General features: G+C 43.7%; 1 protein-coding gene across 4 annotated transcripts; it reads right to left on the minus strand.

The window, feature by feature from the left end:
* Positions 1–17,257: 17,257 nt before the first annotated feature.
* Positions 17,258–24,462, minus strand: LOC125513386 (RNA-binding protein cabeza-like). Of its 4 annotated transcripts, none has more exons than XM_048678493.1 (4): positions 24,239–24,462; positions 18,229–18,694; positions 17,686–17,784; positions 17,258–17,598 (listed from the first exon to the last, which is right to left on the minus strand). In XM_048678493.1, exons 2-4 carry the CDS (start codon positions 18,687–18,689, stop codon positions 17,592–17,594), a joined length of 567 nt encoding a protein of 188 aa, XP_048534450.1. In that variant the 5' UTR covers positions 18,690–18,694; positions 24,239–24,462; the 3' UTR covers positions 17,258–17,591. The 4 variants fall into 4 exon arrangements, with proteins under 4 accessions (XP_048534450.1, XP_048534452.1, XP_048534449.1 ...); XM_048678495.1 differs by lacking the exon at positions 24,239–24,462 and adding an exon at positions 18,875–19,032 and having other exon boundaries at positions 17,714–17,784; XM_048678492.1 differs by lacking the exon at positions 24,239–24,462 and adding an exon at positions 18,875–19,032.
* Between the last annotated feature and the right edge of the window lie 505 nt (positions 24,463–24,967).

A 24,967-nucleotide genomic window follows, 5' to 3' on the forward strand; every position in this document is an offset into this window, starting at 1 on the left:
TGAATTCCTCTTCAATACCATCCAACAGGCTGTCTAGTCTACAGTCCTATTGGGAATACTTTTCGGCCAATTCTACTTGGCCGTACACTAAGCTCACAGGGATCTCCTTCCCATCAAGCCCCACAGGTCAGACTTCGGCCATGTGGTTCGGGTCAGCCTTCATGTAACGTGTCTTCACCATCGCCCAAGCTTCCCTGGTGCCCTGATGGCAGGCCGATATCTTCCATAATCGAAAGCGCTGCCGCGCTCCCTTGAGCTTTTGTGCAAGCTCTCCAAGGCCTTCGGGTATGGAGACGGATGGCCACAAGGCCTGGGCGACGCCTTGCATCACCTGCCGAACTCGTTCATGCAGCTGTGAGAGCTCGGGAAGAAGGTCACCCGTTGAACCGGGCATTTCCTCGGCAGGACGACCTGTTAACATACCTACAGACATAACTCTGTCAGCTAGCTTCCTCGCCGAACTCTTTTTCAAAGTTCATTCAAGCACTTACTAAATATGCCGCGTCGGAGCCGCCGATATTCCTTCACAGAGTCCGACAGTTGGGCGCGAACATCTTGTAGTTCCACGCCTAGCTTGGTGTTGGCATCTTGGAGATCATTTTTCTCCTGCCTCACCCTCGTAAGCATGTTCTCACCGGCCTTTAGCTGGCGTTGGAGCTGTTGCTTATCTGGATTTACTCCAGCATCATCTACAAATTTATCGTCAGATCTGCATACACGCCGCACTCTATATGATACTTATCATTTGAAGGATATGTTACCAGAGGGGGTCTCTTTGGGCTCCCCTGCTGCGGCCAATGCGGCCTGAAGTTGGGCTTTGCACTCTTCCGGCTCCTGGGACAGTTAAGTATTCTTTTCTGTAAGAACCTGCATAAACAAATGATCCTTAAAACAGTTATCCTAACTGTTTCAAGTCTCAGGGGCTACTGATATATATAATCACTAAATTTTCTCACCCATATGTCTTTTACATACTGCTCCGTGGCTCTGGCTAGACCATTTTGAGCGGCACGGAGGTGCGCGTCTCCCGAGTTGAAGGCATCCAATGCCTCTTGGGAGAAACAAGCGTCACAAAGAACAGTCCGGCGACGCATGTGGTTCATGGCACTTTCCACCTCAGAATGGGTGGAGGACAGTTTATCCGCATCCTCTGTCGAAGGAGCACCCGACGCACGCCTTGTGTTCGTTCCCGCCTCCGAATCCGGCCTTGGAGCCTGGCTTGTGGAGGCGCGATTGGCAGCCTCTCCGGGTATAGTCCGGCGAGTGCTCTTTTTCCTGAAACAAAGGCATGGGCGTTAATATGCCTCTGGGAATAATATCTTGCAATAAGGACGGCGCGCCATACCGCTGCACCGGTGTCTCAATCCGGACTGCGGGTCTTTTAAGCCTGCTTGACCTCGCGGCCCCTTGTTGGCCAGTCGCCGCAGGCTCGGCCTTCGGCCTCGAGGACCTCCCCTGCAAAACACGGCTGTTATACGGCAATCAAAAAAGCGCAAGAACAGATCCCTTTTTAAGTGCTGGGACTTCGGTCTCAGCCACCTGTGAGGCTGGAACTAGCCCAGGGTAATCGGCCGTGATGGCCACCAAGGCGTTGGCATTACTCCGTTGATAAAATACCCCATCGATCAGCTCCACAGATATGTCTGGATCCTCCTGGGAGGCCGGGTCAAGGGACCGTCCAGGGTCCTCGGGCTGTGGAGGATGGCTGTTTATCTCCTTTACAGCTTGGCGAAGCTCCTGCGATGAAATCACTAGAATGAATACTTAACTACGGGAATACGAAATGGATGGGCGATAAAAAGTCTCTGCTTACCCAGCTCGGAGGATTGTACATAGAAAATCCGCCCTGCGGGTTGACACGAAGGAATTCCTCCTCTTCTCCCTTGTACAAACTGGATAAGATCTTTATTAGATCAGCAGCCGATCCTGGCCCTTTGCGGCCGTGGCGGGTGGCGTCATCCTCCCCGTCGAAATCCCACATGGGGTGGCCTCTATACTGAAGCGGCTGCATCCCCCGCATGATGCATATGGCCATGACCTCGATCATGGTCAATCCGGATCGAGCTAAAAAACTTATCCGGCTCATCAGGTAAAGAATGTCCCTGTCATCTTCCTCCAGAGAGCTCCGTGGACGCAAGCTCTGGCACTACTTCAAAGGAGCGTTGTCAAACTCCGGAAGGCCGATCCGAATAGGATCCGGGAGGGGGACGTCTTCTATATAAAACCATTCTGAAGGCTAGTCTTCGGACGTCTTCTTTGGGGTCCCGGACAGGTATCCGGTCCCGGCAATACGCCACACTTCGGCTCCGCCCACTTGATATATTGACCCCTTCTGAGAACGGGGCACAAGGCAGAACATCTTCTTCCACAGAGCGAAATGAGCCTCACAACCCAAAAACAACTCGCAGAGGGCTACGAATCCCGCGATATGCAGCAGGGAGGCAGGCGTAAGGTTGTGCAACTGGAGGCCGTAGAACTCCAGGAGCCCCCGAAGAAATGGATGAATTGGGAATCCGAGCCCTCTTACTAAATAAGGGACAAGGCATAACCCTCTCTCTCCCTTGGAGGGATTGGGAAGGCTCTCCGCTTGCTCTCCGCCATTATAGGTGGCAAGCCCGGCTCGAACCGGGACCAGGTATGCTGGGGGAAGAAATCCCTTGGACTGAAGCATCACTAATTTTATGTGCGGGATGGAACATCTCTCCCAATCTCGAGGCTTGGAGCTGGGGGTGCGAGAGGAGGAGCTGCGTCGACCGGCCATGATGGAATGGACCTCTGTCGGGTGCGCTCCGATGAAGGCTCGCCAAGGGAGGATGGTCTGATTTGGATCTGCATCCTCGTCTTTTTAAATAGGCGGCTCATTCACACAGCTAGGAGGGTAAGTGTGAAAACACCCTGGCTCTTCGCATTCGCTCGACACGTGGAAAGTGGCCATTATTGGGCGTGGAAGCCAAGGAGTACAAACATTCACAAGAAACCGGACATTATTTCGACAGGTACACAGAATTTGGAGAGGAACCCGCCTTGCAATGCCGAAGACAATACTGCGCGCCAGACTCATCGTCATTGAAGCCTGGTTCGGGGGCTATTGAGGGAGTCCTGGATTAGGGGGTCTCCGGACAGCCGGACTATCTCCATTGGCCAGACTGTTAGACTATGAAGATACAAGATTGAAGACTTCGTCTCGTGTCCGGATGGGACTCTACTTGGCGTGGAAGACAAGCTAGGGAATACGGATATGGATATCTCCTCCTTTGTAACCGACCTTGTGTAACCCTAACCCTCTCCGGTGTCTATATAAACCGAAGGGTTTTAGTCCGTAGGACAACAACCATAACATACAATCATACCATAGGCTAGCTTCTAGGGTTTAGCCTCTCTGATCTCGTGGTAGATCTACTCTTGTACTACCCATATCATTAATATTAATCAAGCAGGACGTAGGGTTTTACCTCCATCAAGAGGGCCCGAACCTGGGTAAAACATCGTGTCCCCTGCCTCATGTTACCATCTGGCCTAGACGCATAGTTCGGGACCCCCTACCCGAGATCCGCCGGTTTTGACACCGACAGGATCCATGTATGAGAACAAAGTGTGGACTTTGGTTGACTTTCCCAATGATCAGCAAGCCATAGAGAATAAATGGATCTTCAAGAAGTAGACTGACGCTGACGGTAATATTACTGTCTACAAAGCTCGACTTGTTGCAAAAGGTTTTCGACAAGTTCAAGGAGTTGACTACGATGAGACCTTCTCACTCGTAGTGATGCTTAAGTCCGTCCAAATCATGTTAGCAATTGCTGCATTTTATGATTATGAAATTTGGCAAATGGATGTCAAAACTGCATTCCTTAATGGATATCTTAAAGAAGAGTTGTATATGATGCAACCAGAAGGTTTTGTCGATCCAAAAGGTGCTAACAAAGTGTTCAAGCTCCAGGGATCCATTTATGGACTGGTGCAAAGCCTCTCGGAGTTGGAATATACGCTTTGATAGTGTGATCAAAGCATACGATTTTATACAGACTTTTGGAGAAGCCTGTATTTACAAGAAAGTGAGTGGGAGCTCTGTACCATTTCTGATATTATATGTGGATGACATATTTCTGATCGGAAATTATACTGAATTTCTGAATAGCATAAAAGGATACTTGAATAAGAATTTTTCAATGAAAGACCTCGGTGAAATTTCTTATATATTGGGCATCAAGATCTATAGAGATAGATCAAGACGCTTAATTGGACTTCCACAAAGCACATACCTTGATAAAGTTTTGAAGAAGTTCAAAATGGATCAAGCAAAGAAAGGGTTCTTGCCTGTGTTACAAGGTGTGAAGTTGAGTCAGACTCAATGCCCGACCACTGCAGAAGATAGAGAGAAAACAAAAGTCATTCCCTATGCTTCAGCCATAGGTTCTATCATGTATGCAATGTTGTGTACTAGACCTGATGTGTGCCTTGCTATTAGTCTAGTAGGGAGGTACCAAAGTAATCCAGGAGTGGATCACTGGACAGCGGTCAAGAACAACCTGAAATACCTGAGAAGGACTAAGGATGTGTTTCTCGTTTATGGAGGTGATAAAGAGCTCGCCGTAAATGGTTACATCCATGCAAGCTTTGACACTGATCCGGATACGTATTTTTATTGAATGGTGGAGCTGTCAGTTGGTGCGGTTCCAAGCAGAGTGTCGTGGCAGGATCTATGTGTGAAGTGGAGTACATAACTGATTCGGAAGCAGCAAATGAAGGAGTCTGGATGAAGGAGTTCATACCTGATCTAGGTGTCATACCTAATGCATAGGGTCCAATGAAAATATTTTGTGACAACACTGGTGCAATTGCCTTGGCAAAGAAATCCAGATTTCACAAGAGAACCAAGCACATCAAAAGACGCTTCAATTCCATCCGCGATCAAGTCAAGGAGGGAGACATAGAGATTTTCAAGATACATACGGATCTGAATGTTGCAGGCCCATTGACTAAGCCTCTCTCACGAGCAAAACATGATCAGCACCAAGATTCCATGGGTGTTAGAATCATTACTATGTAATCTAGATTATTGACTCTAGTGCAAGTGGGAGACTAATGGAAATATGCCCTAGAGGCAATAATGCAGTTGTTATTTATATTTCCTTATATCATGATAAATCTTTATTATTCATGCTAGAATTGTATTAACCGGAAACTTAGTACATGTGTGAATACATAGACAAAATGAGTGTCACTAGTATGCCTCTACTTGACTAGCTCGTTAATCAAAGATGGTTAAGTTTCCTAGCCATGGACAAGAGTTGTCATTTGATGAATGGGATCACATCATTAGAGAATGATGTGATTGACTTGATCCATCCGTTAGCTTAGCACTTTGATCGTTTAGCTTCCTGCTATTGCTTTCTCCATAACTTATACATGTTCCTATGACTATGATATTATGCAACTCCCGAATACCGGAGGAACACTTAGTGTGCTATCAAATGTCACAATGTAACTGGATGACTATAAAGATGCTCTACAGGTGTCTCCTATGGTGTTTTTTCAGTTGGCATAGATCGGGATTAGGATTTGTCACTCCGTGTATCAGAGAGGTATCTCTGGGCCCTCTCGGTAATGCACATCACTATAAGCCTTGCAAGCAATGTGACTAATGAGTTAGTTATGGGATGTTGCATTATGGAACAAGTAAAGCGACTTGCCAGTAACGAGATTGAACTAGGTATTGAGATACCGACGATCGAATCTCGGGCAAGTAACATACCGATGACAAAAGGAACAACGTATGTTGTTATGCAGTTTGACCGATAAAGATCTTCATAGAATATGTAGGAACCAATATGAGCATCCAGGTTCTGCTATTGGTTATTGACCGGAGATGAGTTTCGGTCATGTCTACATAGTTCTCGAACCCGTAGGGTCCGCACGCTTAACATTCGGTGACAATCGGTATTATGAGTTTATGTGTTTTGATGTACTGAAGGTAGTTCAGAGTCCCAGATATGATGACGGACATGACGAGGAGTCTCAAAATGGTTGAGACATAAAGATTGATATATTGGACGGATATGTTCGGATACCGGAAGTGTTCCAGAGAAATTTCGAATAAAACCGGAGTGCCGGAGGGTTATCAGAAACCCCGGGGGAACTAATGGGCCTCGATGGGCCTTAGTGGAGAGAGAGAGAGGGGCGACTAGGGCAGGCCGCACGCCCCCTCCCCCTTGAGTCCAAATTGGACTAGGAAGGTGGGTAGCGGCCCCCTTTTCCTTTCCCATCTCCCTCTCCTTCCTTCCCCCTCTCTCCCTTTTGGTGGAAACCTACTAGGACTTGGAGTCCTAGTAGGATTTCCCCTCTTGGGAGCGCGCCAAGGAGGGCCGGCCGGCCTCCCCCTCCCTCCTTTATATACATGGGAAGGGGCACCCTAGGATAGACAAGTTAATTGTTTAGCCGTGTGCGGTGCCCCCCTCCACAGATTTCCACCTCGGTCATATCGCGTTGTAGAGCTTAGGCGAAGCCCTGCTTCGGTAACTTCATCATCACCGTCATCACGTCGTCGTGCTGACGAACTCTCCCTCGACCTCAGCTGGATCTTGAGTTTGTGGGACGTCATCGAGCTGAACGTGTGTAGATCGCGGAGGTGTCGAACCTTCGGTGCTAGGATCGGTCGGATCGTGAAGACGTATGACTACATCAATCGCGTTGTCATAACGCTTCCGCTTACGGTCTACGAAAGTAAGTGGACAAGACTCTCCCCTCTCGTTGCTATGCATCACCTAGATTGATCTTGCGTGTCCGTAGGAATTTTTTGAAATTACTGCTTTCCCCAACACAAATGTAATATGATTTCTGAAGAAATTTTGGAGGATTTCAGTACATAGATGTTTTTCCTATAGTGGTTGCTTGATTCATATGGTTAGAATCCATAAGCATTTCTCCTTCGGATTCATCTGTACTAGTTTTCATAGGGAAATTTCCATCCACTCCAACATCTTGTGAAGAAGCCTATGTTTTTCTAGATTGGAATCAAATGCCCATGTTAATCATGTGGGGTCAAAGATGGCATGTCACTCTATTCATGTATTTTAGAAATCCTGCAAATCAAAGAGGCATGTAGTAGTGTTCAAAACTGCATGTAGGCACTAATACGTTCTCTTCTTTTCCAGATAAGATTAGGCCCGGTAGTGGATAATGTGATACAATATAACAATCACATCGAATGCCTTGATCTGCATCTCTCAGAAATTACTTTGAACTCCTACCGAGGGACCTTGCCAGAGATTATGTTCGCTAAGTTCTTTGTTGTGAGAGCAAGGGTGCTAAAGATAATGAGGTTTTCCCTACATTTATTTCGCAAAACTGAATGGTTTCTTGACCAGCGTCGGCGGCTACGGCAGAATGGGAAGGGCTCTGCACAAGCTAAATTTCATTTTGGAAGTTCACTTGACAAAGTAATCGGAAATCATTCTGCCAATCCCGTACATGACTTGTTAGTGGATGATCCCTTTGCAGAAATGTTGAGGTTTCAAAACAAGTTGCAATATCAGTTTGAACCTCTCATATGTCCATGTTCAGCTGATCAGCACGGATGTCTGCAGCTGCATGAGCTGAATTTCATTACTAATATAAGTTTGAACCTTGCAATCTTCGAATTTGAGCCTTTTAATTCTGGAATTTGAACCTTATAATATTTTGGGCTTTTGTGTTACAATCATTGAAATGGCATTGTATGAGACTCGTATATTGGAGTACTATTTTGATATTAATATGCAATGGAAGATAAACATATGGACCTCAATGCACTTGACGTTATTTACATTCTTGATCTCATCGCAAGCAATCTATATTGCAGACTCGACGGCGATCTTCGACATTATTGTACATAGTTGATTTCTTCAGTTGTGTGCCCTGTAGAGCGTAGAATTATCGCACTCGACTATCCATCATTGTCCGTCTGTGTGACTTTGACCTCATCACCCACGGGTAAACTTATTGTCGAACGTGTGTGCTGCTAAGTCATTCCACACACTTCATTTTTGCAAAGCTTTTGCCAATAAACGCCCATGATTGGCCCATCTTCTAGCCGACACGTGGCCAAACGAGCTGGGCGGGAAGCTTGCGCGATTGCGTGCGGTAACCTGTGCGGTTGCGCGGGAACATGCTTACAAACAATACATTTGGCGCCTCTTCGAGCCCACGCATGGTAAAATGAAATGCGTGTGGGGTGCTCAAGCATGCACTGAAATCCTCCACTAGGAATGTGGTGACAAGACGTGATGATTACAGGTCGTGCGGCTCCCATTTATTACAGCGTCCATTTAACCCTCGTGTCTCTTCAACCTTCCGATCGCATCCCAGTATTGCAAGAAGCACACCCACGACAACAAATACAAAGAGTGTATCATGCGGCTCCAACGGCGCTCTCAGCGGTTGCCGGCAACGAGCGGCGGTTCACCATGCATGTTGTAGTGGACACCTAGAGAAGGTTAACGGATCTCTCGGTAGTGTACACCAACAATCCGATATGGGTGGAGAACTCCATCCACACTATGGAGTTGTTCCTTGCTGCGGAGAAGTACAAGGTGGTCGGGTTCGACCTCGAGTACACCCGCGCTAGTGACGGTTCTCGTCACAAGGTCGCCGTCACCCATATGTGTGTGGGCAATAACATCCTTCTCTACCACTACTACTTGGCCACAAGGCCTTGCAGGCGTTTTGCCAGGTTTGTCAACAGCCCCCACTACAGGTTCGCTACAGTGGACATCACCAATAATGTAAAGGTACTCAAGAATTTGGGCATTGCCTACCAGAATCTTGTCGACATCCAGGGCCAATACAAGATCTGGTGCAGCAAGAAGCATGAGAAGAGGACTCGCTGGTTCACCTCACCGAATCTATCATCGACCCCTACTACAGGGAGATGAAGGATTCCTGTAATAAGGACAAGTGTGCTTGGATAGAGAAACTCGACGAAGCTCATGTCGTGTATACGACCGATGCGTACATGAGCTACGAGATGTACATGAGGATCATTGAATGAGGAAGTGCCTCCTTCTTCCCCAAAACAACCAGGGATGCAGCCAGAAGCATAGCAATGGCAAGCATTGTCACAACAAGAAGTAGATGATTAGATGATCGTTTCTTCTAGTTTAGTATGCATGTAATTGTTTACTTTGGTGTGTGCAAATGTTAAGTGTGTAGTCACTTACGTAATTGGATGTTTAATTTGGTTATGCAACCATGTTCTTATAAGTATATATGTTGTTTTTCTATAGACAAAGCAAATCACATCGCACACGGGCTAAAGTAGGGAACCCATCGGTGATGATTTCATCAATCGCTAACAATTGTATACCAGCAAGCGTTTTCCCACAACACACACGGCTTATTAGTAGGAATTGTCTGTGTTATTATCGGTCTTCCCACACATTTCGGATTACTGAAATGTCTGCCACATATCATACACATATTATTAAATTGACTCATTTGTCTTTATTTTGGCTCATCCCAAATAGTTCATCCGAGTGAATTGTATGATGTCTATCACACACACACCTTGATTTGGCTGACTATTTCTGTTGTGTTGGCTAATCATCCGAGTGAACTGTATGCTGTATATCGCATACACCTTGATCTGAATGACCATTTATGTTGTTCTGGCTCATCACAAACAGTTCGTATAGATCAACTGTATGCCACGTATCGCACACGCAACTCTAATTTGAATCGTGTTGGATGTCTCCGCCATCGCACACAGTTCATCTTATTGGTAACAGTTTTATTACGATATTATTTGTGATTCATGCATCGCACATAGTTTGGTTGAAGGGTCTCTGATTCATGTGTCGTGTTAGCAACATCCTGCAATAGTGATCACACATAATTTCAAAGGGTGGATTGCAATCAGGTGGTTGAACAATGGGTGCAGTTATTAGGGCTTTCTTAAGTATTTTAAAGGCTTCTATGTAATCATCATGAAAAACAAAATGGAACATATTTTTCAGGAGATTAGTAAGTGGCCTAGAAATTTTAGAGAAGTCCTTAATAAACCTTCTATGGAAACCAGCATGACCAATACCTTTAATATCTTTAGGAAATGACAATTTCTCAGTTGCATCAACTTTAGATTTATCTACTTAAATGCATCTTTCATAAATTTTATGACCAAAGACTATATCTTCATTCACCATAAAGTGGCACTTCTCCCGATTCAAGATGAGGTTAGTCTATTCACATCTCTGCAAAACTTTATCAAGATTGCTCATACAGTCATCAAAAGAAGTACTGTAAATGGAAAAATCATCCATGAATACCTCAATAATCTTCTCATAGAAATTAGAGAATATAGTGGTCAACATCATTGAAAAGTAGCAGGTGCAATACATAAACCAAAAGGCATATGTTTATAAGCATAAGTTCCAAAGGGACAAGTAACAGTAGTTTTCTCTTGATCTTCTTGTGACACAGGTATTTGAGAGAAACCAGAGTATCCGTCTAGGAAACAAAAGTGTGTATGCTTAGATAATCTTTCTAATATTTGATCAACGAAAGGCAAAGGATAATGATCTTTCCTAATAGCTTAATTTAATTTCCTAAAGTCAATTACCATCCAATAACCGGTTACAATTCTTTCTGGGATAAGCTCACTTTTATCATTAGGAACAACAATGATGCCACCTATCTTAGGGACACAATGAACAACGTTTACCCATCTTCTGTTAGCTATAAGATAGATTGTATCTGCCTCTAGAAGCTTTAATATTTCTATTCTTACCACATCCTTCATCTTGGGATTCAAGCGTCGTTGATGATCTACAACTGGTTTAGCATCAGGCTCCATATTAATCTGATGCTAGTGCAGAGTGGGGCTGATACCCTTAAGATCATCAAGAGTATATCCAATTGTAGCACGATGCTTCCTCAAAGTTTTCAATAATCTATTTTCTTCATGCACTAAAAGGTTAGCATTGATAATAACAAGATATTTTTATTTTCATCAAGATAAGCACATTTTAATGTATTTGGGAGTTTCTTTAATTCGAACAAAGGATCACACTTAGGTGGAAAAGGATCTCCCAAAGTTTTAACAGGTAAATTATGCTTAAGGATAAGTGCTTGCCTAAATAATATTTCATCAATTTCATTTATTGCATTCATATGAATATCATTTTCATGGTCTAGCAAATACTGTTCTAAGGGATCAGTAGGAGGTATGACAATAGAGGCAAGACCAATAATATCATCTTTATTAGATAAATCTTTATCATGAGGTTGTCTATTAAACTTGGAGAAACTAAATTCATAAGATACGTCACCAAACTTAACCTTGACCTTTTCTTTGATCCAAGTATTAAGAAATCAGTAGGATATTTAATCTTACCATACAATACTTCAACATCTCTGACAATCCCAGGTGGTGAAATAGTGTCTGCAATTTCAAGCTTAATAGTAACATCAATCTCTTCTATTTCTACTGGTGCAATATCGTGCATGACTTTTCGATACAGACAAAAAAGAATAGAACTTATACTAGCACCATATCACATAAACCATGATAGAAATGATCTCCAATCTTCACAGAAACAATAGACATGCCAACGACTTTCTTATTCTTATCTAACTTATCTTGCTCAGTTCTGACTTGTTTAGCAATCCTAGCAGCTTCATCAAAGAAATAAATAACATGCCCATCAATATTACAACCAAGAGATCTTTAACTATTGCAATAGAAGGCTCTACCTCAAGGTTGTCAGAATCGTGATTTTGTTGTATGATTCTACAACTTTACAATCCAAACTAACCCCTCTGATTCTACGATGTTGGTCTGTAGAATCTACGTTTCTATGATCCTTATAGTTAAGATTCTACGATCTGTGATCTTACCATCCGAACACTGATCTGATTCAGAATCATGATTCTGACAACCTTGCTCTACCTAAATTTTTGAAGAGGGTTTAGGTGTTTTAATATTACTCTTATGAATCACAGTTGTATCCTTAGCATGTTCCTTAATCCTAACAGGGAAAAGAGGTTTATCAATATAAGTAGTAGGCACAACTGGATTAGCAGTATAAGCAATTGTTTCAGTTTTAGCAATAGTTGGTTCTTCACAAATATTTTCAATAGGTGGATGAAATTTAAACCACTTCTCCGTGGAGAGATCAACATGAGCAGCAAATGATTCACAAAATGTAGCTACTATGTCAGAGTCAAGTCCATATTTTGCACTAAGCTCATGAAAAACATCCATTTCTACAAAAGAATTAACACAATCAAATTCAAGATTTATGTTGGACTCGTTACCTTTGTTGATTTCCCAATCTTAGTTGCGTTTAATTCTCTCAATAAGATCCCATTTGAATTCAATACTTATATTTTAGGAAGAACCAGCGAAAAAAGAATCAACATTATTTTATCATTATTAGAAAGCCGAGCATACAATCTTTGCATGATCATATCTCTCGGGAGCTCATGATTGGGGCATGTATGCATCATGTCCCTAATCCTCCCCCAATCTTGAGCGATACTTTATCCTTCACGAGGCCAAAAATTATATATATAATTACGATCACGATAAACCAAGTGCATAGGGTAATTTTTTTGATGGAATTCCAGCTTCAATTGGTTCCAGTCCCATGTTTCGGGTTCATCCAATATCCTATGACATTCCAATGCTCTTCTCTTCAGATATAAAGGGAATACTTTCTACTTAACTCCATCCTTTGGTAAACCTGCAACCTTGAACAATCCACAAATTTCATCTATATAGATTAAGTGCATATCAGGATATACTGTTCCATCTCCTACATAGGGATTAGTAGGCAGTTTTTCCATAATACCATAAGGGATTTCATAATAAATATTTTCAGTAGGTTGAGTAGTGGCTCTTACCACTTCCGGACGAGGTGAAGATACCCCGAATAAGCCCCTCAAAGGATTATCTTCCATAGTGACAAGTGAAGACAAAATTCAGCACGTAATATAAATGTTTCCTTACCAAGTTCCACTTACAAAAAGTGCTTCACTCCCCATTAACGGTGCCAGAGAAGAACCTTGATGACCCACAAGTATATGGGATCAATCGTAGTCCTTTCAATAAGTAAGAGGTTGGGCATCTTGGTTTCCATGAAGATGGGAAATAGTTCAATGATATTTTAATTAATGTTTATGTGTCTAAGTTCACTTCGATGTGTTTATTTAAAAATTCCCCTTGGTTTTTTAAGTGTCATCTTGGTTGTTTCCCATCTTGGTTGTTTATGTGTCATTTCGAGGGATATATATTTTAATTAATGTTTATGTGTCATCTTGGTTGTTTCATTCTTTTGATTAAAATGGCATAAACAAGGAGAATACTTATGATTTTTTTTATTTTTTCCCCGGAAGGAGGATATACCCCCGGCCTCTGCATGCATTAGAAGATGCACACATCCATATTATTAGTTATTGAAAAAATGCCAAGCAAAGCTAGGCATCGAGGCCGATCAAATCGTTGAACAAAATAATAAACGAAGAAGAAATCCTGGGACCATCCGCATACCGCATATATAGGACACACATCACGTCAGCCTCTCCTAATCCCACCACAATACCTGGAAGCTATATAGTAGCAGCAAAGTACACATCACACCAAGACAATGCCTTCAAGAAGGAACCGTCGCTCACATGCTAATATTGGCCGGTCCAACCAGATGTTAGAGCTATCACCCTTGAAGAAGGCTTTGAACCAACATCTTGAACATGGTAACAACATGTGTACGTCAACATTGCCTGATCTAGCCATAGGCTAGGTCATGAGTTTTCACACGAAGAGAGAACTGAGACCTTGCAAGTTTCACTTGAAAACCTTCAATGCCCAAAGAGCATGGTTAAAAAATTATACTAGGTTCAACGCTATTTAGGAATATGAGACATTTGTATTGAATGATTTATGTAAAAAGTACTCCCTCCATTTCATAACATAATGCATTTTTTTAAAGTCAAACTTTGAGCAAGTTTATAAAGAAAGCTATTTATACCTACATTGCCAAATATATAAAAATATGAAACTACATCTTACAATGAATCTTTTTTTCTTTTCTTTTTTTTCTTTTTTTTCCTTTTTTTCTTTTCTTTTTTTTTCTTTTTTTGGTGAAATGGTGGTGGAAACTTGAGATGAAACAAGGGCTTTGGCAAGATATTATTAGAGCTAAATATTTTGGTAGAGATACGGTAGCCTCGGTTAAGGGGGGAATCAATCACTCTCCATGCTGGAAGGCCATTATGAAAGTGAAAGATTTATATATGGTTGGGAGGAAAGTAGTCGTGCATTCTGGTAACATAGCTAGGCTATGGACTGATCCAGTTGGCGACCAAGCTCCATTTGCTGAACAATTTCCTCAGCTTTTTGCCATCTGCAATAATCCTGATTGTGTCGTGAAGGATTGTTTAGATGCTAACCCTATCACCTTCTTCCGAAGGAGATTGAACTCTGAACTTAATGAGCAATGGAAGAAAATGGTCTTGACGGTTAGGGAAACCTGTGTATCTACGAAAAGTGATTTATCAAATGGGGGCTGGGTCCCAAGCCTTATTATACCACTAAAGCCCTATATACCTACCTGGAAAGAAACATTGCTGGTTGCGATTACCGCTGGATATGGAAAGCACATATTCCTTTGAAAATTCAAATTTTCATGTGGCAGCTATCGCAAGATGCGGTGCTATCCAGGGATGTGATGAAACGCCGAGGATGGAAGGGGGAACCCAACTGTTCCTTTTGTGGGGAGAGGGAAACTTCCCAGCATCTCTTTTTCGCTTGCCCCGTTGCCAGAGTTACCTGGAGAGTAGTTGGGTGCATGTTTGGCACAGACCTATGCCCTAACAACTTGTGGCAGGCTTTTGTTTGGTGTTATACTTTTTTCCCGGGTGGCGATGTCTTTTATACGGTGGGCATTGCAGCTCTATGTTGGGCTATTTGGACCTGCCGCAATCGAGCTAGTTTTGAGCACGCCCCTCTCAAAACCCCGTTTGAATGCATTTTTTCTGCATGTGCACTTCTTTGTTACTGGGCAGGACTGATGAAGCAGGAGGACGCGGCGAGTCTGAGGGCTGGAGGAGCTTTGCTGAAGAACAATGCGTCTCGCATGATGAGGATCTGCGCAACGGCGCACCAGGATGGAGGAGTGCGTTGAGAAAGGAGATCGAGAAGAAGGAAGATGATCTGCTGTGACTTTTGCTTTATCGCTTTTGATCGAGATACCTCCTGCGCGAGGTTACTGTGGAGCATGTTGCTCTGATGTGAGCAGTGGTCTTTTGTTAAAACTGTGTGTTAGACGTTGGGGTCCTGGATTTATAGTGTCGCCGGGTTTTTGCCCCATGGTGAGTAATCTCGATGGCGAGTGCTCATGGTGGGTTTCCCGGCGATGCTTGAACCCGATTTCCTCTCTCCCGTCCTATTTGCTGAACTTGGTTGTATTTCCGTTATGTTCAAGTAATGAAAAGGGGATTCGCCCGGTTTAAAAAAAATGAATCTTTTTTGCGGCTAAAAAAACATTCATTAATTAACCAGAGTCATTACATTCCTGTCGACAAAGAACGTCGACCTCATCAGGGGCACTAGGAAGCCATGCAGCTGTTTTGGGAACAAACGGCCCATTTGGGTGAGGGCATGGCTAGCCTTGTTTTGCTCACGTTTGATCAACGTTCTTTCATGCGGCCGTCCGGACAGGAGATGCGTGATATCTCCAACCATGGCAGCGACAAGAGGATACATGTTTGACATTTTAGATGTAAATATTTTTTTCCATAAATTTAGTCAAAGTTTGTGAGGGTTGATTCTTACAAAATACTTATATACACTACATTATAAAAAAGATGAAGTATAACAATAACGTTTGAACGTACGGGGCATGCCTTTGTATCATAGATAGGAGGCAGAATTGTTTTTCTCTCTCTTCAAATTCGAACATAATTCCCGTGCAAGTTTTTCAAACTGTTTGTTATAAGTAGTACTCCCTCTGTTCTAAAATAAATGTCTCAATCTTGATACGACTTTATACTAAAGTTAATATGAAGTCGAGACACTTATTTTAAGACGGAGGGAGAGACACTTATTTTGAAACAGATGGAGTATATTACAAGACACGGTATCCCTTTTTTTTGCGGGGAAAAAAGGGAATTCATTAATTAAGTGGCAGCCATGTCTGCATTACATAGGTCCGGAACCTCGTCCGGCCCAGAATGAAGCCACACCGCAGTGCGCTTCTTTATTCGACCAGTACGGTATCCCTTTTTTAGAATCCTATAAGTTCAGGAATGCTCGCAAGTAGGCAGTAAAACCATCCGAAAGGGGGGAAACGCATCTTCAGTAGTAGTAGCAGTAGGTTCGAGTTTAGGGATTCAAGTGAACTCCACGATGCCACCCCGCTCCTCCAAAAGCCACTAGTACTAGTCCGTCCTTTGGTGTGGCCATCATCTTGAAAATCCGTGCAATGTGGTGGTCACTCGCCGTCGCGCGCAACTGCAAAGGAGGTCAAGCAACGGGACACGGTGCCTCCAAAGGCAGCGTCTGCAGCAGCGGCAAGGCTTTAGCTACCCCCGGGCCGGGCGGCCGCCTTTGGTTCCTCCTCCCCACGATAAAAGCCATGCATACTACTACTACAAAGAGACAAGGAAACCAAAGGAGAGGCCTAAAGAAAGAAGGAAAGCGGCGAGCCAAAGCTGAGGCCATGTATAAAGCGAGGCGAGGGCGAGATAACCGAAGAAGGCGGGAATCTAGCGGGAGCTGCCGTAGCCAATCCGCTGGACCTGGTGCCGACGCCTCCCGCCGCGAGGGCCGGAAACTTGCCTGGACGAGCGACGCTTTTGACCGGCATCTCTCGCACCTGGCCGGCCGGCACATGCATGCAGGTGCATATGGATATGGCATTGGCCATGGTAAAAGACGACAAGGGCATCCTATGCACTACTGTGACAGTGCGAGACGGGGCATGTCTTTAGCTTGCCGTTGGGCCGCGTGCAGGTTTTCGTGTCGCCGCGAGGAATGTGTTCTGCACGTGCTGAAGCGCGATTTTTGTTATGGTAGTAGATAGAAACGGTGGGTCGTGCATGCACAAATTAAGTTAGCGCGGCGCTGACACTTGCATACACGTGATGCGTTCCGTTTCGTTTTGTTAAAAAAAATTTACGACCAGTTGAGGTTAAAAAAAATTGTCTCTCCAGAGGAAAAGATAACATGCGAGACGGGTTGCAATGAACATGCGCACATAATCAAATCTCAGCTTAACCGGAATTTAAGACGCAATAGTACTACTAGTCAATAATACTTGTGAAGCAAGCATACGTCTTTGGGTTACATAACTCGAACTGCAAACTTGATGAAAGGAACGGAAATAATAAAACGGTAAACATAGCTAGTCATCATCGATCAGACGGACGGACGGACGGTCCCAAATGGGAAATGACAACCAAATCTAAAACGGGAAGAGACAAAACTAGTAAGCATGCACTCGAGGAGGATTTCTTTGCATTCTACTTTCTTCTTATGATGATGATGATGACGATCGCAGGACACGGACACCCTTTGCTGCTTCTGCTCATCGCCGCCGCCATGGCCTTCCTACACCTCAGTGCCTGCAAATCGATGCACACGATTCATGGTTAGAGACCGGGGCATCCAACGCCGAGTCAAGGGGGCATGAAATGGATCTGATAGTTTACAAGAAATTTTCGTATGGCGTGGCGCTACCGGAGTCCCTCGGTGCGTTGCACCTGAAGCACTCCTGCCTGCTGGCGAAGTTGTGCTCGTTGCATCCAGACCTACACAGAGCCAGCAGAAATACAACACCTTTAGCACAAACCAAAATACTTACGGTCTTGTACATAAAGACGACCTACATCTACTAGCTTATCTACTAATTAAACGACAGTCATGTCGGTGAGTGGCACCTACTGAAAATCTATTGCTACTTGTTTTCTCGTGCATTGATATCTTCTTTTTATCAGGAAAAAAGGGACCCGGAAACAGGGGGGAGTGGCAGGGACAGAAGATATATACTACTAGAAGCAAAGGAACGATAGGATAGGCCAAACTACAAACAAAGTATTGTACGGTGTCCGTACCATGTGCAGCATATCCAGACACAAGGAGTAGTAAAAATGATTTTCTACTGTCTACGCATAGTTTAACGTTAAGTCTTAACTACATGAAGCTACCCAAATAAAGGAAAGGACAGGACAGGACAGTGTTTAAGCAACACGCACCTGGTGCAAATCCAGTCGCCAGACTTCCAGCCAGGGCGGCTGGCACGACCACCGGCCGCGCCGGCTCCCATGCCGGCGCCCATGCCACCGACAGCGCCGAAGCCAAAGCCCCTTGAGCGTGACATGTCACCATCAAAGCCACCAGCGCCACCATTGACGGCAGCTTCCTCCTTGAAGGCAGCACACTTGAAGCAGCTGGAGCGGCTGGCGAAGTTGTGCGCCCCGCAGGTGCAGTACCAGTCGCCCGGGCGGACGTCAGAGCCGGCACCAAAGCCGGTACCAAAGGAGGAACCACCCCCGACACGGCCGCCAAAGTTGGCGTAGTCACCACCAAGAGCACCACCGACGCTGCCACGGTCAGCGGCACTGCGTGGCTCGCTGCAGCGCTGGCATAGGTCCCGGCGACTGAAGTTGAGGTGCTGGCACGACCTGCAGTCCCAGTCTCCTGGCTTCCTGTTCATCTTGCCTGCAATGCCAAATGGATAGTCCGTCAGATACAAGGTGGTATGATCAAACAGAATAACAAAAACAACACACTTGAACAAGCCCAAGTTTGATCTAGTGTCTCGGCCCAGTCAAGAAACATAATCCAACCAAAAACATGTGGCGGGGTGTTTGGACGGACTGGCAGGCGAAGCTAAATTACCGAAGAAAAAGCTTGGATGCTGTGCTGCTGAGCTCCAAGATGAGAAGTGCTGTGAGGTGAAATGGTGATGCAGCAAGGTGCGTATGTGCAGTGGTATTTATAGCGCGTTTGGAGGGGATGCTGAAACCGAGGGTGAGCTATCCTTGTGCCTTTGATTCTAGGTGCGCTTTGGCCCGCGAAGAACAAGGGAATCGCGTAAAACTAGAAAGAAGAGGGGAGTTAAAGAAAAGAAAAGAAGAGAAAGCCATTAAAGGGCAAAAGAATTATAAGGAGTTTGAATGCCTCCTTTAACCTGCATCTGTGCCTGCCTTGGAAACATCTTTTGAGACATGGGGTGGAGGGAAGTGCACTTGCGCGCATTCTTGTGCTTAGGAAATTTAACATGCACAGTTACTGGTTTTTGTTGCATACTGATTATAATATTTTCAACTTTGATGCATCCAGAAGCAAAGGTGTGAAATGGCAAGAGTGGAGTAATATGGAAATTCAGGAAACATCGGCACACCACTGAAAGTGAAACCAAAAAATGCTAATGGATAAATGGAAGTGTTCTACACTAGTTTCAGACCACACTTTTAGTCAAAAAATTCTTTAAATAACACTTCAAACAAGGGAGTTCAACCATTGACAGTTCAAATAAAACTTAGCAAGGAGGAATTATATCAGAATTCATAATTATAAACCACCCCCCCCCCCCTTTTTCTATCAGTACGACTTGAGTCAAAAGTTATTTGTCTCATAAGAACACAGTTCCACAAAACTGATGCAACTAACATTTCACAAACTTCAACATGAAAAAGACAATACATCTTCAGGTCTGATTCGCACTGTTGGGTAATACTTTTATTGGGCAAGGAGCAGGTCATTGCTAGAGACATCTGATGGTTTCAGAACCTGTGAAGTTTTTGGGTACGTATGTCACATAATAACAAAAAGGCACAGCTGTAATTTGAGTATGTAACCAACAGCAGTTTTTGTAAGGTAGAAATGAACAATTTTAGACCAAAGGAAAAGAGCAATTTTCGATTGTACCCCATGGTTATTGTTCTACTCTTCCAGGATAATTCAGACTGGATATGTACCGCCTTATAAATAATCTGTGTTTAACCAGCGCAGCAAAAGTACTTTTACAGCAAGAATGGATACGATTTAGTTGGACAAGGTTGAGGTCATTGGTTTAACTGCTCCGTGACAGGATTTCCTGTCATACCATTGTCCCAGGGACAACACATCACCCTCTTTTCTACCTGATTCCGAAGCCACAAGCCGTATCTACGATAAGGAATGTAAATTCTAATTAACTTTGCCTAATAATGCAGAAGATCACACTCGGTTGAGCAAATGTGGAACTTGATGCTCCAGCACTATTCACACACGTGTGACCGAATGCTGCATGTACAGGACCAATTCTAGAGTAAGCATATAAACCTAAAATCAGCATTTTTTTTATCCTAACAGAACAAGTATAGGTCTATATGCGGTGTCAAGAATGGTGGATTGGAGGCTATCATTCTGAACTTGGGATATATTTTCTGCTATGTTACTATTGATTCTTACCACTAAAAAAGGCTATTCACATCGCTATTATTCGACACTAACTTTGCTGTCTTTTACTAGCAATAATTGAGAAAAGCCCATAGAATCCATTCCAACCACCAACATCACATCGACTTAATGCTATCTATTTCATTTCTCGTGGTGTCTGTATCTGTTTCTATCTAGCATTCCACGACAATGGACTAGCTAAGATTGAGATAAGAAGGAACAACCATGAATGTGGTGACTGTGTAGCAGTAGCACCGAGTGAATATTCGAGACAATGGAAGGAGAAAAAGGAGCATAAAGCTTTCATCAACTTAAGGATGTAAGAATCAACATGATGTGCAAGTGATAAAAAAACAATAATACCGGAATTTTAAAATGATAAACTTCTTTTCTTCAGAGAAAAGATCTTACATTAGAGAAAAAATGTAATGCTATTTCATATAATGGAAAGTGACAGAGAAACCAACACTAGGGAAATTTAACAAACAAGAAACTTCTATTCTTCAGAGAGAAAACCTTCCAGTGGAGATGATTTATGATTCAGTTTCATACATTGAAGGACTGATGCACATAAAAATATGTGGAACATACTTGCTTGCTTAATAACTCAGATTTTATTTTCTTTTATTTTCCTTAGGGGTGGGGATGGGGGGAGGAACATATTCAGAACTTTTCGGCAATTCATTCATGCACCATTTCTATTTGGGCCTTGTGGTTCCTCGCTTAAGGACAAATTGTCATTTGGAATATAAGAACTCAAAACATAGGAAAAGGAAAAAGAAAAACACGGGATTTGAGATGTCATGTATCCTGAGGAAAACTTTAAAATCGTCATTTGCGTCTGGCTTGATAGTAAAGCAAAAGAAAGATACCCCAAGGTACATACAACTGCTTGGTTGGGGACATGATCAATAGAACCTTGCTGGATCTGTCTCACTCCTAACCAGTTCTGAGGTCAATTTACTTGGACCAATCAAATAAATCTTGTCATCGAAAGAATTTTTCCTATAACAATCCTATCCTTCTAAATTCCTATGTTTTCCCTTTTGTTCCAAATGGGCCCTAAGAGGCTAACGATAACACACCCTTGTCATGTGTACATAAATGGCCCTCTAAAAATATCCATAACAGAGGTGCACTTTTGTCTAATCCAAATGCAAAGGATGTGGACAGATAGTTGCATTGCTAGATAAAATCATGATAGTGATAGGAGATAAGTAAAAAAAGAAGTATCACTTCAAATCATCAAAAATGGATTGCTACGCTGTAAGTGCTGAGCACTAGACTTTATCTTTTTCGTTCAAAGAGCAGGACTTGAGAGGATATTTTCGAACACAGAGAAAGATGGCATCATCATATAATTAGCCCTCCACGCACATACCGAGATGAAAATGATTAATGGAATAAAGCAAATGGGAGCAGGGCTGATAAATAACTGGTGAGAATGTATGAATATCAATGAAGATAGACTGAAATCAACAGAGTAGTAGTCCTCGAGGGTGGCCTTGACCACCCTCTTTAGAATTCTTTTCACCTTCCTTTTATTTTAAGTTGTGTTTTGCATCTTTGTTGCAGTTTCCCTCGCCCTTTACTTGCTGTGCTCATCCTTGAGGCTTTACATTAGTGCATTTACTTTTGCTTTTTATCTAAATGTTTCTCTCATATGTTAGCAGTGTACTAGTAGTCTAGTACTGGTACTGGTGATAGTAGATGCTTGGAGCCCACATATAGGTTTCAAAACCATAGGATGATATGGCTTCTCTTCCATTCCATTCTCTTGGGTCAAGTGAAAGTGGAAGCAAATACATATCATGGAGTCGTTGGGAAAAAAACTGAGGGGCAAAAGCTAACTTGGATTCTCTCCTAGGGAAGTGCTTCCATGCATGACCATGACCGAACTCCAAAGGAAGTGAGATCACTTGATAGCCCCTAACATGCTTTGATTCTTTGTTTTTGCACATCCAAGAAGAACAGCTCAAGCTTTTAGCTTTCGTGTTACCAAGCGCAGTAAAACTATGATCAAGACTGCTTGGAACGCGGACAACCTTCAACAGCCCTACACTACGTGTTGTTGAGTGGTGGAACCAACACATGACTGGGCTTTAAAATAACAAGGGGAAAAACTCTGCATTCGACTGTTCAGCAGGATGTGAATTAATAGTTTTAATATATATCCAATGGGGTATATATTTTAGCAGGTGTTGACACTAATTGAGTCCTAGGAAAAGTACATTTCACCATTAAATTAAAATATGCACTATTAACTCTTAACATTCTGGGAAAATATGCACTATTATATTATTGTCATTGGTGAAATGAAAATGATATTACTAAATAAATTATATGTTCTAGCTCCATAATTTATTTGTTATTAATTAATATATTCATGTACTTTTCATATCTAAACTTGCATATATTTTCAAATCGAGGGACAGCGTTAAATTATACGTAGTCACATGATATAACATACTAGTACCAGTCAAACAGTCATAAACAATAGTACTATGCTGCCCCAAGGCATACAAAATTCCAGTCGGTATGCTCTTGTTCCTATGAAATGAATCATTAGCTGCGCTTAGATGCAAGTATCTAGGACTCTAGGATTCCAAAGATAGTGGTGCAATTTTCGTGGAGCACAATTCTTTCCATCTAGTCATGTACTCATGTGTGGTGTGTGCATGGTTCGCTTTTGAGAGGCCTGCGCCCTGGCCCACGTAGCAATGAGTCGGCACACGGATGGGCCGCACTACCTAAGACAAAGAACAACACTGTAGTGCACACACTTTAATTATATTGGTGCAGGTTGCAATGCATGCAAGCAGAACGCCATGAGTACCAAGCCATGTGTGGTGTGTTGATGGAGCTCACTTGGACTCCTGTAGTTCCTTGACTCGGTGACGTAATTGGACCTCGACAAGGTGAAAGCTAGGCTGGCCGGCTTTCTTGTATGCGCTCGATGCGGTGCCGGTGCACTGCGTTGCATATCAATGAGCTGCGCTAAAGATCTGCTTCGCTTTAAGGTTGGCCCGTCGGGAACATCGAGGCAATATGCGGTGAGGTGATTTTAATCAAGTTTAGATGATGCTGGGATAGTGCACGAAATGATTCGAGATGGTGCTGTTGATGATGTGCATAGGAGATGCAGAGGTTTCATTACCATACCAAAGATGCAAGCAGACAGCTGTCGGAGATCAAACAAGCCGAGCCACCGGTGTTCAAAACACGAGATGGTTTGGAGCATGCAACTGAGGTTCGTCCCTTGGAGGAACGAGTCAAGAATAGATATGAGTTATTTTTTCAGTAAAAAAAGAGACAAATATAACAAGCTGTGTGCTGTGCTCTGCGAGCAGCAAGGATTGCTGCAGTGGTCACACAACCCTCGAATCCAGAATCATCCCTACACCACCACACTGACACCGACCGTATCGGCGGCGAACCAACGCACCACCCCGCCCCCACCAATCGTCCCCGCCTGGAAACAGATGCCAAGCCACCTGTCGACTGATCAACGGAAGCACAAATCTCGAGGACGGGCACCCGCCCTCAAGCCCTACGGCGCGAACGAGACGGCCACGTGACTCGACGGAGAGAGGAAGCGGAAGGGAGAGGCCAAAACCGCCGCAACGTATCTACCGCCGAGTTCCCATCCCTCGATCCATCTCGTCGTCTCTACCGATCGATCCATCTCCGCGACGAGGAAACGGAAAGCGAACCAACGCACGCATCCTCAAATACGAAACAGGAAACAAAATCCAACCAAACCATGCGTGATCTGACGAGACGAACATCCTAGGGGAGCGGCGGCGACGGGTCACGCACCTGGTCGAGGAGACGCTCCGGCGACGATCCGGGAGCGAGTACAATCTCGTCGGGAGATCGAGGAGGGAGAGGAGATTTAAGGAGAGAATTAAAACCTGCCTCTTTATGTTGGGATTTCTTTCGGATTTTGGGATTTGTGTGCTCGCGGCGGCACGGCACGGCACCGACGTCGAGGCGGGTCAAAGGGTCCAGGCCCACCTGTCGGTGCGGTGGGCTGGACGTGGCTGCCAAGTGCCAAGTCCAATCCCTTCCATGCGCTGCCGAGGCTTTAACTGACATGTGGGGACATTGTTGCGCATTCAGACTCGATTATCCTGTCGTTATCTCAGCCGTCTAATCTGATGATTGATGACGCCGCTGATGGTCGTGGGGCTGATATAGGCCAAAATCACATATTTAAACTTCTTTATTAAAAAGCTTAGCACCATATGATCCTATTTAGAAAGTTTTTCATGATCTAAGACCATAATAAGTGACACATGTGTAGCAGGAACAGACGACAACTCCAAACGTTCTTTTATGGCAATTTTTTTAGGGACATTTACATCTATGCCCTTAACTCGAACCCACTACTCAGTTTTGCCCCTAATTTTTAGGTATGCTCAGTTTTGCCCCTCCGCCGTTAGTTTCACTTATAGAAATGCCCTTCTCTGCCGTTACCGTCCGGTCAAAGGTCTTTGACCGTCCTGAAAAAATAGCAAAAAAAATCAAAAAAATATGAAATTTGGT

This window comes from Triticum urartu, chromosome 6 (genome assembly GCF_003073215.2).
Source record: "Triticum urartu cultivar G1812 chromosome 6, Tu2.1, whole genome shotgun sequence".
NCBI lineage: Eukaryota > Viridiplantae > Streptophyta > Magnoliopsida > Poales > Poaceae > Triticum > Triticum urartu.

Bases quoted from the DNA above. Each gene is read 5' to 3' on its own strand.
- LOC125513386 (XM_048678493.1), bottom strand. From the start codon at position 18,689: ATGAACAGGAAGCCAGGAGACTGGGACTGCAGGTCGTGCCAGCACCTC. The intron at 17,785-18,228 runs GTGCGTGTTGCT...GGCTCTGTGTAG, and splicing joins GGCGACTGGATTTGCACCAG to GTCTGGATGCAACGAGCACA.